Source organism: Carcharodon carcharias, chromosome 1 (assembly GCF_017639515.1).
Source record: "Carcharodon carcharias isolate sCarCar2 chromosome 1, sCarCar2.pri, whole genome shotgun sequence".
NCBI classification, from domain to species: domain Eukaryota; kingdom Metazoa; phylum Chordata; class Chondrichthyes; order Lamniformes; family Lamnidae; genus Carcharodon; species Carcharodon carcharias.
This window is the reverse complement of record NC_054467.1, coordinates 13,584,766-13,605,078: the sequence shown is the minus strand read 5'-3', so window position 1 is coordinate 13,605,078 and position 20,313 is coordinate 13,584,766. Positions and strand designations below refer to the sequence as shown.

The window sequence follows — 20,313 nt, the reverse complement described above, 5'->3', positions numbered from 1 at the left end:
CAGGAGCGGGCAGGGGTGAAATTGGTATTGGAAGGTGGCACAAAATGGATGACAGTGACTCAGCAGTCCGAGTTATACCCCAACCAATTTTCCATTCTAAACCAATGTCGCCCCCAGTGTCTCTCTCCCCTAAACATTATATCACTAAAGTGACGTTTCTCACAGCAGCCAGTTAGAATTAGAACTATAGTCCACAGCACAGGAGGAAGCCATTTGGCTCAGTGTGTCTATGCTGGCTCTTTGTTAGTACAATCTAATATGAATCCCAGCATCCTGCTCTCTCCCCAGGGCGTGGTTTCCTCCTCTGCTTCAAGTATTTTCTCCCGAGTTTTGGTCCTTACGTTCCGTGACAATTCTAAATTGATGCCCCTTTCTCACTGGTTCCTCAAACCTTGGTAACCCCTTTAGTGAACTTACACTGAACACTCTCCAGGGGTTAAATATCCTCTATATAACGTGGCATTCAAAAAGCGCCCCATAGCCTAACTATATAGCCGAACCAATGTTTCGTACACGTTTATAATTGCTTCTTTTTCTTGTTTCTATTTATAAAACTCCGTGTCTCTGACTTATTTTTTTAGGAATATGATTCAACCAGGGATGAAATGGGGGCAGGCCTGAGAACGGCCTGGGAAGTGAAATAATCCACTTCATTTGAACCTCAAATTTACCTCAGCTGAGGAAAGCTACTCTAATCTTTCATCGCTGGACAGACCTCCAACAGTCAAAGGAGATTTCCATCCCAACCCATCTGTCTGACAGTTGGATTTGAGCCCAGATCCCAAAGGTGAAAGGTTATCCGACCCATTGCACCATCCAGTTTCCGAATTGCTTCCTTTTCGAAAAAAATAAATAATAACGGTGATTAAGACCAGCATTTTATAATCAATCAAGGGTCTGCGTCGTTAGGGTTTTTAGAGAACGGACTGCTTGCAAGGAATTGAGGTTAAACTTGGCTAAAACAAACCCATGACAAGCCGCACAACTTTCCTGTTACCTACTTAACACAGTAGGCACTTCTTCACATTTTATAACAGTGGGGAACGAGGTTGTGAATAAACAGCTCATTTCTCTATTGGACAGAGGTTAAGTCCCAGGTAGCTTTGTCCTCATTTATCAGACTAGCAGGTCTGGCTTTCCTTGCTGAATCTGAAGTCCGTTTTTAGTTTTGAAAAAGTCAATCTTATGAGTTCTGACTATTGCCAGAGAGTAACAGAACCGGAACCCATCAAAGAATCTAAAGTGTTTAATCCCTAGGATTAAAGCTTTAACCTGTAATATCCAAGCTCTATAAAGCTGGTATGTAAAATAAAAGCTGTGGTATATATATTTTTTAAATTTGTTCTTTCATCGGATGCGGGCATTGCTGGCATGGCCAGCATTTGTTGCCCATCCCTATTTGCTCCTGAATTGAGTAGCTTGCTGGGCCATTTCAGAGAACAGCTCAGAGTCAACCACATTGCTGTAGGCCTGGAGTCACATGTAGGATAGACCAGGTAAGGATGGCAGATTTCCTTCCCTGAAGGACGTTAGTGAACCAGATGGGTTTTTATGACAGTTGATGATAGTTTCATGGTCACCATTACTGAGACTAGCTTTTGATTCCAGGCTTATTAATTGAATTTAAATTCCACCAACTGCCAAGGTTGGATCTGAACCCTTGCTTGCAGGGGATTTGCCTGGGCATCTGGATTACTACTGTAGTGACATTACCACTACATCACTGTCTTCGCCCCCCCACCCCCAGACTCCTTTTTACAGATGCAGCAAGTATTTCCCCAGGGTTACACAGAATATCAATGTGAAAAGCAGAGTGAGTAATAACTCTACACCCCCAGGAAATTATGTCTACAATTCCACCTCTGAGTGGCCAGCAAATGCTGCTCCTTAAACATCTTCTGATCTGAGCGGTACGAGAAAATATATTGTTGGTCCAGGTTTAAATCTTGTTAGGAAAATAATACTTGGGCTGGTATCAAAACAACACGTGTGTATGAGTTGAAAGGGAGGTAGAAGAGTTACGGTAAAGCATTTTCTTTTAATGAAGATGTAGGATACCTTGAGTTAGGAAAAGAAGGTACATTTTTATAGCACCTTTCCCATCCTCAGGACGCCAAAGTGCCATAGGGTCACAGACTTATACAGCACAGAAACAGGTCCTTCCGCCCATTGTGTCTGCACGGGCCATCAAGCGCCTATCTATTCTAATCCCATTTTCCGAGCACTTGACCCATAGCCCTGTATGCTATGGTGTTTCAAGTGCTCATCTAAATACTTCTTAAATGTTGTGGGGGTTCCTGCCTCTACCACCCCCTCAGGCAGTGTGTTCCAGATTCCAACCACCCTCTGGGTGAAAAATCTTTTCCTCTGAACCTCCTGCCCTTTACCTTAAATCTATGCCCCCTGGTTATTGACACCTCCACTAAGGGGAAATGTTTCTTCCTATCTACCCTATCTATGCCCCTCATAATTTTGTATAACTCCATCAGGATTCCCCCCCCCCCCCCACACACACCCCCCCCCCCCACCTTCAGCCTTCTCTGCTCTAAGGAAAACAACCCTCACCTATCCAGTCTCTCTTCATAGCTGAAACACTCCAGCCCAGGCAACTTCCTGGTGATTCTCCTTGCACCCTCTCCAGTGTTTGAAAGCCAATTAAATACTTCTCAACTGCTAAAATATAGGGAATCACAGAATTGTTAAGGTGCAGGAGGAGGCCATTTGGCCCATCGTGTCTGCACCGTCTCTCCAAACGAGCAACTCACTAGTGCCTTCTCCCTGTAACCCTGCACTTCCTTCTTTTTCAGAAAGCAGTCCAGTTCCCTTTTGGATGCCTCAATTGAACCTGCCTCCACCACACTTTCAGGCAGAGTATTCCAGACCTTAACCACTGACTGCATAAAAAAGTTTTTCCTCATGTCACTTTTGCTTCTTTTACTGATTACTTTAAATCCATACCCTTGTGTTCTCGATCCTTTCACAAGTGGGAAAAGTTTCTCCCTATTACCTCTGTCCAGACCCATCATAATTTTGAATACTTCCCTCCAATCTCCTTTCAGCCTTAATTTCTCTTAGGGAAACAGTCCTAACTTCTCCAATCTATCTTCATAACTGAAGTTCCTTATCCCTGGAACCATTCTCGTGATTAGTAGAGGCGTTGCCATGGAGAAATCCGTCAGAGTGCCATCAGTATCCATTTGCCAACCAATCAGCACTCTCTTCTCACGAAGTATAAATTGTTGTTCCCTTTATTTTTGATATTCTTGTGAATGTCCTGATGAGTGCAAGATGAAAAGCTTCGACACGTCTCTTTTCAACAATTATTTATATCTATAGCTTGTTAAATCTGAGAGGTATACCTCTTTCACGTGTGAACTCAGGACTATTTTACTATCATACAGAACAAACTACTGACAGCCATGCTTGCTATCTGTTGCTGGGAACGGTTGCTACTGTACTGACATGTGATGTGAGCACTGTTTCTGTACGCTCTTTCCTGATTAATCTGTCAAAACGTAACAAGTGCTCGTTCCACGTTTGACAGGACATTTTTTTTTGGTTGGCAAAACCTGGTTTCTCGTTCTTACCTTGGTTGCATGTTTTGCCTGTGTACCCCGGGTAGCACTTGCACCTGTTTGGACCCACGCACTCGCCGTGTTTACATCCATGTTGACACACAGCTGGTAAGAGTAGAATAAACAGGTTAAACGGGTCAAACAGTAGCCCCTTCTGCTCAGCAAGCTCATTGTCACAGAGTTAGCTTTTCAGGATCAATGATGATACCCAGGGAAGTAGATTCTATTGCTCCAATCCAACACAATTCCATAGTAATAACACATAATTGAGTGTGAATTTCTCACTCAAATAATTAACTTATTCACAAGGACAGTGCCACTGCTATTCTAACTTTGATAGGCAATGTTTGACCTTGAAAGGGTATTTCACAAGTACATTTATAAGGCAAGTTCTCAGAATGACAAGTGCCAGCATTTTTATTCTTCTAAAACCAAATGACACTTTTTCTATATCTTACATTTTGAGCATTAAATGAGCTATCTCACCCATCATTGAAAGGCATGTGTTACAAAATGGCTGCTCACTTCAAAATGGGCGCCTGGTTCCTGTTTAGTTGACAACACCATTGAAGTGTTACAACAGCACAGCCATAGGTCTCACAGACAACAAGAAAGGTGGTGTTGGACTGATAACTACATCCATTAAGAGATTAGAATAAGACAGCACAGGACTTAATCGAAGAAGAGTAATTAGATTTGACAGACCCTGTGAAAGGACATTTTACCATCTGCAATGTTAGTGCTATTTTCAGTCAAGTACCTTGGCTTCGTCTTATCCTCAATACATTGGTCTTTGTTTTGCTGCATAATTTGCTGACTTACCTTGAAATATAAATTCATAAAGTATAGTAGAGGGAAGCTGAGCTCCTGGTAGTAAATACTCTACTTCGCACAAAGCAGGAAAACCCAATACTTCGTCTCTGCTGAAGGTAGATAGTCTTGGCAGGGTCATTAAGGAGTCACAACTGGCCTCAGTACCTTGGACTCAGGCAGGTGGGAGTGGGAGAAGTCAGCACTTTTTGATTATTTTCCAATGACGCGGCAGGGAAAGGGCGCCTCTGAGGACTTCATTGGCAGTGCACTCTGACACTGAAGAGCTTGCTGATACCATCTGGGCTCGGCAATGAGGAATGGGTGAAGTAATGGACAGCTGTTGACACCCATGGTACCATTAACCCAGAGCGAGTAACAGCCTCCAAGGGATGACAGGACAACATGGGGATCAGAAAGTTAGGGGTACTAAAGGAATCAAGGGATGTGGGGATAAGGCAGGAAAGTGGGCTAGAGGTGGAAGATCAGCTTATTCAAACTTATTGAATGGCAGAGCAGGGTCGAAGGGTCATACAGCCTGCTCCTGGCTCCTATTTCTTAGGTTTTTATGGCAAGTAAACATTGGGAACAAGCCGCAATGACAATTTTTCCACCATGTAGAAATTGCAACCTGTAAGAAAAATAGTCAAAGGAAGCTCGCTGTCTTTAAGACACCACTTAGGATGATGAAGACTGAACTCCATTTTTAGTTTTATGCTTCATCTGGTAAAAGGACCAGAGGGAAGAGGCAGAGAGTTTAATAACAATGGGTTATTATAATCTGGGATGCACTGGGCTCTGGACACAGATTCAATTGAAAAGTTAGTATGGACTTGGATAGATGATTGAAAAAGAAAAATGTGCATTGCTATGGGAACAAAGTACGGGGAGTTGGACAATCAAGGTGTCGCTTTCAAAGGGCTGACACAGCCACAATGGGCCAAATGGCCTCCATTTGTGTGGTATGTCTGTATGATTTTACGAATTTTCCCATGACAGAGGAAGCTAATAAATCTGGATTAGCTATATGGTTCTCACAGGACATCAGTAAAGTTTAGTGTCTCTAAATCTAACCTCTGCAATAACGCACCTACATTGAACAGGAAAGGGAAAACAGAATGGCAGACCATACTTTCTTCAACTCTCACTGGTTGATCAAAAAAAAGTTAAATATTGATTATAATTTTTAATTTTGTTGCACCCAACAAACCTATCAAGGGTTGAAGGTATGAGCTGGGCAGTCCACTGCACTGTTATTCAAATGGGCATTACTTTAGATATGTTAGTTTTAAGTTGCTTTGAATGAGGTAGAAGGCAACTGGAAGTTGCTGACTTTCATTTGGAGAATGACAGAATATGAACAGCACCCACCGGCTCTTTAAAGGGAGGGAGTCTGATTAAGACAAGGGTGAGGCTTACTCAAACAGCTTTCATCTTGTTCCACATTATTAGTGGTTCTGAAATTAGATAATGCAGAGTGATAAGAGAACATAGAACAGGAACTTTGAACAGAGAAAGGAAACACAGCTATTGGAAAATGCCTTTACAATAATGTCACTCAACACATGAAAAAGAAAAATACTCTCACCTTAGTTCATGTCGCCTTGTGTTGGGTAAGTAAAAATTATTTGTGACTAATGGGTGGCAACGACTAGCAGGCAGCAGTGACCGGCGGACAGCAGTGATCAGCGGGTAGCAAGACCAGCAGACGGCAGTGGCCAGCAGACGTCAGTGACCAGGGTGGCAGTGACCAGGGTCGGCAGTGACCGAGAGTATCAGTGACCAGGGGTGACAGTGACTGAGGGTGTTTGTGGCCAGGGATGGCAGTGACTAAGGATGTCAGTGACCAGGGGTGGAAGTGACCAGTGGCCAAAGTGCTGATAAAAAGTGAGTATTTTCAGAGGAAAAGACAATGAAATGCCACATTTCCCCAAAATGGGATCACTGTATTTGGAATCCTTGAGTATTTGGTGACCTGAAGTTCCTTTTCTGATCTTTTTAGCTCATTTCTCAAAGGCAATTAGAATAGATGTTGACCTTGCCAGCATCACCCACATCACAGGAATGGAAAAAAAAAAATCACAATAGCAGGTGAAAGAGTTGGACTGGAAAGGTCATTCAACAATTTGTTCTTTGATAATAGTGTTGGGTCTATCAGCAAGAGTGAAAGGACTCTGCTCCCAACCAGAGGAACTTCAGCTCAAAATACATTTTGTTTGCTTTGATCGGATGAGGAGAAATATGGCATTCAGTTTGTGATGTGAGCTGGCTGCACTTGTGATATCAGAACAAGCTGCATGGAATCTACCAAGAATGGAGCAACACATGAAGAATTTCTCAATAGTCTTGCATTGTAATGGTTTGACAGCGAGTAGTTTTTAAACCATGTAAACATATGTGCACTACTCAAATGGCAATAGCTACATTCACCCCCTAACACTTTAAAATGCCTCAGGTGTCAGCTGTGCCTCAGCCTGATAGCACTCTCACTTTCAAATCAGAAGGGACTTGACATCATAATCCAAGGCTGACACTTCAAAGGTGCCATGCTGTCGTTTGGATAAAATGTTGAACTGAAACCGTGTCTGCCCTCTTAAATAAGTGCAAAATATCCCATAGTATTATTTGGGGGAACTGTAAGGGAGACGGGTGGCACAGGTTAGTGCTGCTGTCTCACGGCTCCAGGAACCCGGGTTCAATCCTGACCTTGGGTACCTGTCTGTGTGGAGTTTGCACGTTCTCCCCATCTCCGTGTGGGTTTCTGCTGAGTGCCCTGGCTTCCTCCTGCCATCCAAAGCCGTGCTGGGTAGACGGATTGGCTGCGGTAAATTATCCCCCAGTATATGATGTGTACATGACTAGTGTCCCATCCTGGGTGTACCCCACCTAGCGCCCATTGCCTGTTGGGATAGGCTCCGACTCCCCGTGACCCTGAATTGGATGAGGTGGTTCTGGAAAAGTGAGAAAGGAAGTTCTCTCTAGCACTCATGTCAACATTTCTCAATAAAGCAGATTATCTGGCTGTTTACCTCCTTGCTGTTTGTGGAGCCTTGTAATGCACATCTTGGCTGCTATGTTCCTTACATTAAAACAGTGACAATATTCTCTGGGCTGTAAAGTGCTTTGAAACATCCTGTGATCATGAAAAACACTAGCTGAATTATAAACAGATGATCTGGTCATTATCATATTAAGGCTTGTGGGATCTTGCTGTGTGTAAATTGAATGCTGCATTTCTTACATTACAACAGTTACTATGCTTCAAAAGTACTTCACTGGCCGTAAAGTACTCTGGGACATCTGATGGCGCTATATTAATGCAAGTCCTTCTTGTTCTTGTCCAACCTGCTGAGTTTTTCCAGCATTTTCTGCTTTTACTTCTTGTTCTTATGTTCTTCACACCCACTGTCATGGTTGGATATTTACATGCTCTGAAACCAGCGGTCTGTGAGTTCTGTAACATACCAGAATTGAGTAAAATAAGCTGCTTCTAATTATTGAATATAGGTATGGACCTCAGGTGAGCAATGGACCAGGTTCTGAACTCGATGGCAAACTTCCTATCAGCACTCAATACCTGGGTCCACAGATGAATGGTCATTTGGAGAGGTACTGGGGGATTGTCACTGTTGTTGCAGTGAGAATCAGGGTAGGAGCACAGAAAAGTGAAATAAGTCGACAGGAGGTCCATGCAAATAGAGAAAGCTTACGATTTGCACGGTTACGAGAGAGGGTAGCGAGGAAAATAAGAGCTTTTGTTCTTCCTGGGCTGCCCTGTGGACAGTTCTAGAGCAATATTGTGGAGAGCTGTGAGCAGGCGCTCTGGATGGGAAATAGTGAATGTAGGAAGAGGGGAAGAGAAAAAGGAATGAAACAATTTACAAAACACGGGATTAAAATGCGTTAGGAGTCAGCACTCAGAATAGTTACATTCACCAAAGGTCAAGATATTCAGAAGGGTTTGTGACCCAAATGCCACCATTTTGAAACATGGACAATCACAGAGCTGTTGAATCCACAAAATGCGGATTACTGAAATACTAAATGTTGGACCAGCAGGAGGCCCTTTAGCCCTTGAGCCTGTTCCATTCAATTAGATCATGGCTGATCCATATATTAACTCCATTTACCCGCCTTGGTTCCATTTTCCTTAATACCCACGCAGATGTCACTTGTGTGTGCGCTCACTCAGAAACTGAGCTCCAGGTCATTGTCGACTCCTTCTCTGAGAGATATGAGAAAATAGGCCTTTCACTAAACGCCCAGAAAACTAAGGTCCTCTTCCTACAGCAAACACCTCCCCTGCCCCCACTGTCGATTAAGATCAACATCAAGATCCCGGAAAACGTGGGCCATTTTCCATATCTTGGGAGCCTCCCCTTGACGCAGGCAGACATAGACAGCAAGATTCACCATCGCCTCCAACATGTCAGCTCAGCCTTTGGCCAACTGACGAAAAGAGTATTTGAGGGCCAGAAACTAAGGTCATGGCATAGCAGATAGCAGTGATCCCCACACTACCAAATGCTTCGGAGACTCTTACAACCTACAGCAGGCACCTCAAAGCACTGGAGAAATACCACCAGCAGTGCCTTTATAAGGTCCTTCAAATCTGGTGTCCAACAGCAGCTTCTTCTCCCAAGCCAACATGCCCAGCTCTGCTAGGCACTGCTAGGCAGGACATGCCGCTCATACATCTGACATCAGGCTACTCAGAACTTAGTATTGGCAGGACACCCCCAAGAGGACAGCAGAAACGCTTTACAGATGCAACCTGCCCTCATAATTTAATCCAAGGGTAATGTAAACGTCCAGAGGTACACTGTCCACAACCGAATGCAAAGCTTCAGATGCAGTCTAACCAGAACATGATACAGCCGTAGTATCACTTCCACCCCTTTGTATTTCAGCATGGTATTGGAAATAAGGGCGAACATTCCATTTGCCTGTTTGGTGTCCGTCCTCTGGGTTTCGGTGTTTTCTGCCTGTGGACCGCCAAATCTCTTTGCTCCTCCACAGTTCTTAGTTTCTTACCATTTAGAAAATTCTCTGGTCTATCTTTCTTGGATCTAAAGAGGATGACTTCACACTTCCCAGTACTGAACACCTTCTGCCACAGCTTTTCCAACTCATAATATCAATATCCCTTTCTGCTTCCATCTATGCTAATTCCTGTGCCACCCAAGATGGTGACATCAGCAAACTTGGATATGACTCTCTAGCCTTCATCTGAGTCATTCATGAATAATATGAAAAGCGGAGTCCCTAAACAAATTTCGCTTCTTAATAAAGAACATCAGTGTCAAATCGAATGTTAAAACAAAAGTTATCCTGCTTTCTTTTAAAACTTTAGATGTGGGCTTAATGTACTTTTAAGGAATAGATTATATTTCAAAAGCAAAATACTGCAGGCACTGGAAATCTGAAATGAGAACAAAAAGTGCTGGAAGAACTCAGCAGGCAAGGCAGTGCCTGTGGAAAGAGAGAGACCAATGAAATCCCTTTGGAATGTAGCCATTGTTCTAATGTAGGAAATGCAGCAGCCAATTTGCACACAGCAAGATCCCACAAAGAGCACTGAAATAGAGGACCAGATCATTTGTTTTAGCAATGTTGGTTGAGTGGTAAATGTTGACCAACACCAGGGAAAACTCTCCAGCTCAACTTTGGAATAGTGCCATGGGACCTTTGACAGGCACCCGAAAAGCATCAGTTTAGCAGTTCAGTGGTAAAATGGAACCTCTGACAGTAACCTTCATAACCTTGGACATTGTGCGTGCTGGTAGTAATTGCTGCAGAAGGATTCTCACTATATTTCCTTGTCCTCTTGTATAGGAAACCTGAATACGTAGAAGTGGCGCAGCCTTTGAGTGACCAGGGTCACCTATGACCTTAAATCAAAATTTTGAATTAAAATTTCACTGTTGGAAAATCCAGATAATCTGTATTAGGTTTGCTGATGTCAGGTGGAATGGCAGCAGGGGGGCTACAGTTGTCTTTACACCAGTGATTTGAGGGGTAGCAGGAAAAGAGTTTCCAGTTTTAAATGCTGAAACTGAGCTTGAATGGATACAGGGTAAGGGCAGCATAGAGTTGGGTGCGAATATTCCTGTAGTTGAATAGCCCATCAGCACTAACCATCCAGAGGAACAGTTAGTTGGGCAAAGGCACAAGGGGGCGTCCTTCTCCTGTGGAACTGTGCCCAAGCAAGCATCTCCAGACAAGATTCAATGGAGAAGGTTGGACATGGAAATCCTATATTACACTTTCTCCCATTATACACTCTTTGTACAGTTCCCAAAGACAGGTTTATCAGGGATTGGGAGGGCGTGTGGGGAGTTGGATAGTGTATTTATTTCTTTTTGTCATTTTGGAACGTCCTTTGTGTGGGGGATTTACTTCATGGTGGTCTGGTCTAATGTTTATTCAGTATCCCACGCTTGAATCACGCACGATTAACAAACAAGCCTCAAACTAATGAAAGGTTTGCATTTAGAAAATTGGCCATTCTCACAGCAGCTCCTAGATTCCTCTTGGGCGATTATCATGTTTAACTTGCAGGCATCGCATATGTTGAGCAGGCGCCTCACCCTGAATGATGAGCAGTGCCCACTGAACCACCCACACAAATGACTGGGCACAGGTGCCCCCTAACATTACTGGGCACAGCAAGATCAATTTTGAAATTGAGCATCGCAGCTGTTGAACAAACAGCTTAACCTTTTTATGGTCTATGCCCTACTTCAGTGCTATGGACCAGCTTTGCGGAGGGAGAAGTCAGGCCCCAGCAGAGAGAAATAAAGCAATAGCTTCCCCCCCTCCCCCTCTCCCTTACCCCCACCCCCCAGAATGAAACTGAAAGAGTCATCAAGAAACTGTTCAGTTATTTGTGGCTTCACCTTGTCTTCTAGCTCCCCCCACACATCTGGTAGCGTGTGCCCCTCCAAAAATGATTATAAATCTTACCGAGTAATGATAGTCTGACTTATGATATGCCATTCCTACTATGTACCGTATCCCAAGCATTCGAGAATAACCTTTTCATCTCAAACAGTGTCAAAACACCCTCGTAATAAAAGTGGTAGTGAGTTATTTAGTGGCTGTGCACATTAGGCAATATAGCTACACTGCTACACAGCAGAACCCTTCACACAATCTTTTTTTGCATTGAAAATAAAAATGTATTTTTATAGGAAATAAGGGGACAATCCAATTTACTTTGTCCCCAGTTATACTTCAGTATTGCATCTGGAATCAAAGCGCACATCCCTGTAGTCTAGTATCTATCAGGAGACAACAGCTGGGGCCAGGGATTATGAGCAGTGTTGACAGGACAGCTACAAATAATATCCCGCTGTTGAGATGTCAGCATTTGTTTTAAATAATAAATAATCATTCCATAAATACAGGTGCCCTATATAACTCCTCTCTAATAACAAGTCTATAAGGATATCTCAGAGGGAGCTCCGTGTCAGATAGTGCTTTCTCCAGGACTCAAGAACAGATATTAACACCAAAGAAGAAACATACCGATGTTGTTACGATTTATTGCCCACAAAGCAGGGGGTCATCATCTCTGTCTACATCAAGAAGAAAAACTTGCTTTTATAGAGCACCTCAGAATAACTCAAAGCACTTTATACCCAGTGAAGTACTTTCGAAGGGCTGTTGTTGTGGAAATGTAGGGAACGCAGCAGCCAATTTGTTAACAGCAAGATCCCACAAACAGCAAGGTGACAATGACCAGGTTATCTATTTTAATAATGTTTGCTTGAGGGATAAATGTTGGATAGGACGCCAGAGATAACCCCCCTGTTCACCTTTGATAATGTGCCATGGGATCTTTTACACCCCACTGGAGAGGACAGACAGGGCCTCAAGTTTAACAGCAAAGCACAGCACCTCTGGCAGCACAGCACACCCTCAGTACAGTTACAGAGTATCTCCCATGTTTTGTGCTGTAGTCTCTGTATTGGGAAGTGACTCCACAAGCTTCTGACTCAAAGGGAAGAGCACTAACACTGAGCCATGGCTGACACCTGTCATTGAGGTCACTCTATGCTTCACATACCCTGTCTTCAAGCCAAGAGTTAACAAGATTATTGTAAGAAATATGTTAAGCTAACCTTTCAGAGGGTACGTTACTCGACATATTCTCTGCATTAACGGGATGAAAGCTGGAAAACAAATATCCAGAGAATTCCAGAGCCTTTTTAGGAGGTTGGCCTTGATTTTGTCAACAAGCCACATTCCAGTACATTTATACACACATACACACATACACATACACACACACACAACATTTAAAACTCTCTGGAACACATAACATGGGTCACGAGGGAATTGGTTTTGTTAGTCAAGACTACTCTGTTAACTCAAAATTGACCAATCACATTAATGAGCCAGCGGAACCTAGAGTGTGAAATACGTAAGTTTCCCTCCATTTGGGCTGCCTCTCAATCCAGTTGTAAACTGGTTCTCATGGGCGGGTCATTTAGCATTTGCTGAGACTGCCTCTTGTTCACTGATTCACAGTGATAATTGCCCAGTCCAAAGCAGGCGGTTACCGCTATCCAGTTAGAATAAGTGCATTTGTCATTGTGAGATATGTCTCTGTGAGGAACTCTAGTTTTGCAATAAATCAGCAGGCAAGCAGTATCAGCATCGATTCATGCACGGTAGCAGTCACCTCTGTTACCATTATCACGGGTGCCCAAAGCTTCTGTGGCTTTTAAAGTATTCCATAAGAATCTTATAGGACAGCCTCTTGGTAAATAATGCACTCCATTTACATTTTACTTTGAAGTCAGTTATATTATTGGGCTGCATTTGATAAAAGGGAGAACCTGGATTTCTATGAATTGAGAAACCAGACCTTGAAATTGACAGTGAAAACTCACAATGAAGATGTTTTGTGTCTGAAGTTAGAACACTGGTATTAAATGAGTTAGTATAGAGGATTTTTTGTACCTCTTGTTACTGTACAGTAACTGCAATTTAGTGAACAGACAAATTAATTTATACCTTACTGCATGCAGAGAGCTTAGCAAGCTATTGCTCTCAACAATAGTGTATAAAACTAACCTTCACTTGTAGAAATACTGGCTCCTGTGTGATAGGGGCTAAGCACTGATACATGGACAAAGAACGGACAAGTGGGACTAATTGGATAGCTCTTTCAAAGAGCCAGCTGGGGTACGATGAATCAAGTGACCTCCAAGCATGGTTCCATGATACCTATCACCTCCTTGTTACTGGGTATGTGAGTGAGGGAGGCCTTTCGGGGCTACAAAAGCGGCTTGGCGAAATACCGATGTAAAAGGAGAGTGAAATTGATGGGCTTTAAATACCTCACATGTTACCCCATCCCCAGCCTCTAAACCACCTTCTTGCTAGGGGTATTAGTGTTTTATCATTCACTAGTGACTGCGCAATTAACAGTAGTGGACAGTGAAATTAGCAAAAATGTAATTAGTTTCAATCTACTGGGGGTTCTCATCCCTGAGGATGAGAAATGGGGGTTCACACACATAAATCATCGAGGTGGCAGGATGAGTTGATAAGGTTGTTGGGCTAGAGGCAGACAGTACAAAAGTGAGGAGGTTATGCTGAATCTTTTTAAAAGACTGGTTAGGACTCAGCTATTGTGCAGAGATTACTTACTATAGTAGTATAGGGATGAGGGCTTTCTGCTATGTGGAAAGCTGACTTTGTTCTCCTTAGAACAGAGGGGGTTAAAGGGAAATTTAAAAAGGGTGTTCGCAATTAGGAATGTTTTTGATAGTGTACATAGGGATAAACTGTTTTCACTGGCAAGAGTGTCAGTAACAAAAGATCACAGATTTAATGTAATTGGCAAAGGAACTAGAAGAAAGATTAGTTTTTTTTAATGCAATGAGTTATGATGTGGAATGCACTGCCTTAAATGTTGGTGGAAGCAGGTTCAAAAATAACTTTCAAAAAGGAATTGGATGTGTATTTGGAAAGGGAAAAAATGCAGAGCTTTGGACAAAAAGCAAGAGGAGTGGAACAAATTGGGCTGTTCTTTCAAAGAGCCAGCACAGGCATGATGGACTGAATGGTCTCCTTGTGCTGTAATATTCAACGGGAACTCCACAACTCTCTCCTCCATCCCCACCCCCTTTCCGATCCCTCCTTTTTCCAATAATTTATATAGATTTTTCTTTTCCCACCTATTTCCATTATTTTTAAATGTATTTCCATCCATTGTTTTAACTCTACCTTTTAGCCTATTTTGATCCCTTCCCCACCCCCACTAGGACTATCTGTACCTTGCTCATCCTGCTTTCTACCCTTAATGTCACCTATTAGCACATTCCCTAGATAATATCACCACCTTCAACACCTCTTTGTCCTTTTGTCTATGACATCTTTTGGTTATCTCCACCTATCACTGGCCCTCTATCCAGCTCTACTTGTCCCACCCCTTCCCCCCCCCTTAAACCAGCTTATATTTCACCTCTCTTCCATTTTTCCTAAGTTCTGTTGAAGAGTCATACAGACTCGAAACGTTAACTGTGTTCCTCTCCGCCGATGCTGTCAGACCTGCTGAGTTTTTCCAGCTATTTTTATCTTTGTTTTGGATTTCCAGCCTCTGCAGTTTTTACCCACAACTTGTTTACTGCTCCCTCCAAATTTCTGAGGACCTCACCCACGCCGTAAGGGAATTGGCCACGGGATCACCCGGCATTGGAAAGGTCAGGCTCTCTGGAGACACGGTCTCTCTCCCTCTCTCGCTTCTAAATCCCAACTGAACCAACGAGACCCTGCGGTCTCTGCCTCAAGGCGGACTGTGAAGACCCCGCCACCTGCCGCCGAACAAATAAATTACAACCAAATCTCGCCAGCAGGGGATGGATGAGTAGGAGAGAGGTGCTGGGTGTCTGGCTGCAGCAGGACATGAAGGAATGACCTGCATTTTTTTTTTGCTTGGAGGAATTTGCACGCGATCAGGATCAGTGGCAGAGAGCTAAGGGTTCAATCCCGCCGATTTAAAACAGGTCACTTCTTTCCGGAACACTGTGATATGCAGCTTTAAAATATATTTAGAATGTTTAACTCGTTTTAATAACCTGGAATGTATTCCAGGTGACACAGTAATATGCAGTTTGCTTAAGAGTCAATAACATCATGAAGCTTTTGCAAGATTGCGTAGGTCCAAGCAGCCCCTTGCGTGTAAAAGCGCAGCAGGATATAAAATGCTCTCCAAAACATTTACTTAACACCAGGCAAGCAAGTGCAAATAACGACTTAAACTAGGCTTCGCGAGAAGCAATTAACGTTGCAAAAAAAGCCAGTTAACATCCGCCACAAAAGCCCCAGCAGTCATGTGTGTAAACTCTTCATCCGTAGTGGGCAATGAGTAAAACAGCCCCTAATATGGTGTATAAATGCCCCTGTGCAGCTGTGCGAGCACTCTGGCAATATGTAAATGTTCATTGGCCTTTGTGCTAAAGTTTCACTGTCATCACATTAAAGCCTCAGTGAGCGTGTAAAAAAGCATGGGCTCCGTCCAAATTCCCGGCCTCTGACTATTCGCAAAGGGTAGTGCAGAAAAGGTTAAATCGAGGGTAGGTTGCATCAACTTGGCTTGCATGTCCTGCACCATGGATGACTGAGGGGTGATCTGACTAAGATGTTTAAAATGTTAAATTGTTCCGATAGGGTAAACATAGAAAAAGTATTTCTACTGCCTCAGTCATGCCTTTGGTCATCTCTGGACTTGACTCTTCCAACACACTCCCACATTCTATCCCTCCATCAACTTGAAGTCATCCAAATCTCTGCTGTCCATGTCTTAAGCCGCACTAAAGTCCCATTCATCTCGCCCCTGTACTCACTGACCTACACTGGCTTCCAGTCAAGCAACATCTTGATTTTAAAATTCCCATGCTGTTTTCAAAACCCTCCGAGGCCTTGCCCTTCCTTGTTGTAAGGTGTTGGGTGTAGTTTAGTTGGTCCTTTTAAGGTATTTGTAGTCTTAGGTGGTTCAATAATAGGTATTTATTAACTACTAGAAACTATGTACATAGGTACAGTAAAGGTCCAAATTAGGAGCTGTCTCCATGCTTGCTTCTACACACAGCTCTGTCCAATGCTACACTGGAGGTCATGTGCTCTCTTACATTACTGTATGAGTGGTACTGTACTCAGTTCCATGTTAACCCTTTATGTGCCAGATCCTTATACTACACTCCCTACTCTGTAATGTCCTCCAGCCTCACAATCCTCTTAGTTATCTGCTGCCCTATAATTCTGACCTCTTGAGCATCCCCAATTTGAACCACTGAGAGTTGAAATACCACCGAAGGGTATTTTATATGAAGCTTTGCAGAGTCTTCTGCCCACTGGAAATGAGACTTTTGTACAGTGCTGGCTGATACACAGATCTAGGGCTACCAACACTAGAGAGTATTACACACAGCAAAAACTTTTTAAACAGCCTGAGAGTTTATTAAACAGAAGACGATCAAAGTGACTATCGCACACATCGTTGACCCTCAGAGGGACATGTACACAGTAATAAATCTCATCTAAATGACTTTGGGCAGAGAACTCCCATCATTGATGGCAACTTCACTTGCCAAGGTCCTAAGCTCTAGAATTCCCCCTTACACTTCTCCGCCTCTCTACCTCATTTCTTCTATTAAGATGCTCCTTAAAACCTACCTCTTTGACCAAGCTTTTGGCCATCCAACTTAATATCTCCTTATGTGGCTCAGTGTCTTTGTCTTATAATGTTCCTGTGAAGATACTTGATGTTTTGTTACATTAAAGGTGCCATATAAATATAACTTGTTGTTGATGGGAGAATCCTGAAGGGGGCTCAATCTTAAAATTTGAACTAGGCCTTTCAGGATCGAAGCAATTTTTCATAAAGGGCAGTAGAAATTTGGAACCCTCTCTCCCAAAAGGCTGGATGCTGGGAGCCAATTGGAGACTCAGTTTTTTTTTGTTAGGGGCTATGGAGCATAGTTGGGAAAATGGACTTGAGGTGTAGATCAGCTGTGATCTAATTAAATAGGGGGATAGGTTCAAAAGGCTGATTGTTCCTAAAGTTAAGGTGTTACCATGATCATCAATGTGCAGGCACCCAGCCCCAAGTCTGCGTAGGAACCCCAACTCAATGGAAGCTCTCCCATGATAATAGTGAACACTGTGGGAGTTCTCTGTCCAGGTCGTTTGGATGATATTTACTACTGTGTATATGTCCCCCCTGAGAGTCAACAGTGTATGCGATAGTCACTTTGATCGTCTTCTGTTTAATAAACTTTCAGACTGTTTAAAAGTTATTGCTGTGCGTAATATTCTGTAGTGTTTCTAGCCCTAGGTCTGTGTATCAGCCAGCGCTGTACAAAAGTCTCATTTCCAGTGGGCAGGAGACTCTGCAAGCTTCATATATAATACCCTTCAGTGGTATTTCAACCCCCAGTGGTCTAACTGTTGGCATTTTGAAACCACAACTTAATGCAATTGCCTCCTTTGGTAATTCTTAAATGCCCCAGTTGTATAAAAACCCTTGCACGTGTGTAAAGTCACAAACCTGCTGTGTGCAAAAACACCAGATTACATGTAAAAACCTAACAGTGACTGAAAGTCCTTGACTAGCTGTGTGCAAAAATCCTGACTGTGTGTAAAAGCCCCAGCTGTATTTAAAAGTCCCAGCTGTATGTGTAATAGCCCCAGTGGTAAGTGTAATAGCCCCAGCTCTGCATGTAAAGCCCCAGCTGTGAGTATAAAAGCCCCAGCTGTGAGTGTAAAAGCCCCAGCTGCGAGTGTAAAAGCCCATGCTGGCAGGTTGCGGTACTCACGCTGGCATTGTCCCCAGGGACGCCGGTTCCATCCCCAGCAGCAGTCCATCCGATGCCCAAAGCGGCACATGCCTCCCAACATAGACCGACGCTTGCGGACCCTGAACAGAAAACAAGGTCACAACATGAGAAGGAGTGGGGCAGATAGAAACAAACAGATTGCAGGCAGTGAAGTTAAGAGCGTGGAGGGTGCGGGGTTCCTAGCTGCATCTGTGCAGATTCTGTAAACATTTCGAGGGAGCTTGATGGAGTAAATAAGGAGGAACTATTTCCACTAGCATGAGGGTCAGTAAAGGTAAAATTTCAGATAATTGGCGAAATTGGGTGGGAAGTGAAGAGAGGTAAGGACTTTATCCAGTTTTATACAGTGAGTTATGGTGATCTGGGATCTGCCTGAAAGATGGCAGAAGCAGATTCAATAGTAACTTTCAAAAATTAACTAAACCTCTGCTTAAAAAGGAAACATTCCCCCCAGCTATGGGGAAAGCTGGGGATGGGCGGAGGGGGATGGTTATTAGAACCAAAAGGCGGGTAAATGGAGCTAAGATACAGATCAGTCATTAAACTTTGGAACAGGTTTGGAGGGGTTGAACGGTCTATCCTGTCCTTAAGAATTGGGGAGAATTGGATAGACCTTTCACAGAGTCAGCACAGGGGCCGAATGGTCTCCTTTCTGCACTGTGTGATTTTATGATTTTTTTTTCTCTCTGCTAGGGGTTGGGGTGGCTGAATTGGAGAGTGAAGTTGGGGGGGGGTGGGGTAGTGTGAGGCCGCACTCGGCTCTTTTTTGACACTTGCCGCCCGCAGCTGGAGCCAGCGAGGGTGTGGGACCCACGGTGAACTGTTGCATTCCTGTACACGGCTGGATAAGGCTTCCACACACAACACACCACACAAGCCCCAACTTGAGGAGCAAACGGGTGCCTGTGTGTCTGACAGCATTTAATCGCGGCGATCTGAGAGATTGGGCGCAGGTTTTCTTCTTATCAAAGGCACTCGGCGCAATTTACGCACTTTGAATATTTTGAAAAATGTAAAAATAATTTTTAAAAAAATGCTTTGAAATAAAATTAAACGCCGCGGGACATTTTTTTTTCTCCAACATTCCTGTGACAAGCGTAGCAGGTGTTACACTGCATTAAACGGTGTATAATTTAATACAATTTGGACACAAAGGAAAACACCATTCCAATAAAAATGCAGAGGATAGATTGAATAGATAATGGTTTATGTCTTTATTCTATCCCCTGTGCATCAGAGGGAGTGCGCTCCCTCTCTCTCTCTCCACAGTTTTTTCCCTCTTACCCGCTTCTGTCGCTTTGCTCTCCTGTTACACAGAGATAACATGTGGATACGGTCAACAACTGCAGCACGAACCCCCTCATTGTGTCTTGTGATCCTTGCAATTCCTCTCCTTCTTGGTTCAAAACACAGGATCCAGCGGCAGCTGAGGTGGTCTGGTCCCGGGGTAAATCCCACCCCCACCCCCCCACCCCTGGTGGTTTGGCTCCCGGTAGACCAGGTTCGGCGCTCGAATAGGCTCCCCAAATCCCCTTAGTAACCCCCCTCCCCTCCCCACACCCCACCTCCTCCTCCCCTCCTTTCTGTCTCTGACTCCCCTCCTGCTCCTGAGGAGAGCTTGTTTGGAGTTGGGTTAATTCGCAGCCTCTGAAGAAGTGGTGCAAAGGACTTGACCCGGGTTCGAGGGCTCACTGCGGGGGTGTCAGAGATCCTGCGGCGGGTGGATTCAGTGAGGCTACCCTCCCCTCTCTGTCTCCGTCTCTCGCCTCTCGCCTCTGCCTCTCTCCTTCGCCCCGTGCTGAAGAACAGATGTTGCCGTGGGCGGGATTGCTTCCTCTTCTGTCAAGTGCTGGGAGAATTACTGGAACGTGTGGGAGAGCTTGGAATTGCTCGGTAGACTGTTGGAGCAGGAGGGTTTGCAGAGAGAGAGAGGGAGGGAGGGAGGGAGAGTGGTAGGTGGGTTACACACCCTTAACCCAACCTCCCAGATACCCCCCCTCCCCTCCCCCTACTCGATCCACAGCTGCTGTCACTCCGTGCCCCAGCTCTGCTAACTTTATGCGGAGGGGGAGAGA

General features: G+C 43.9%; 1 protein-coding gene across 2 annotated transcripts in view; it reads right to left on the bottom strand.

Moving 5' to 3' along the window:
• npnta (nephronectin a) overlaps positions 1-19,684 on the bottom strand; it is a 63,073-nt gene extending 43,389 nt beyond the window's left edge. Inside the window, exons 1-4 of one of the 2 annotated variants that reach the window (XM_041184686.1) lie at positions 19,523-19,684; positions 18,218-18,318; positions 12,512-12,562; positions 3,588-3,680 (exon numbers count right to left, since the gene is read on the bottom strand). In XM_041184686.1, the coding sequence (XP_041040620.1) occupies positions 3,588-3,680; positions 12,512-12,562; positions 18,218-18,318; positions 19,523-19,602 (325 nt within the window). In that variant the 5' untranslated portion in view covers positions 19,603-19,684. The remainder of the gene's footprint in view (positions 1-3,587; positions 3,681-12,511; positions 12,563-18,217; positions 18,319-19,522) is intronic. The other variant, XM_041184695.1, reaches the window with a different exon arrangement.
• Between the last annotated feature and the right edge of the window lie 629 nt (positions 19,685-20,313).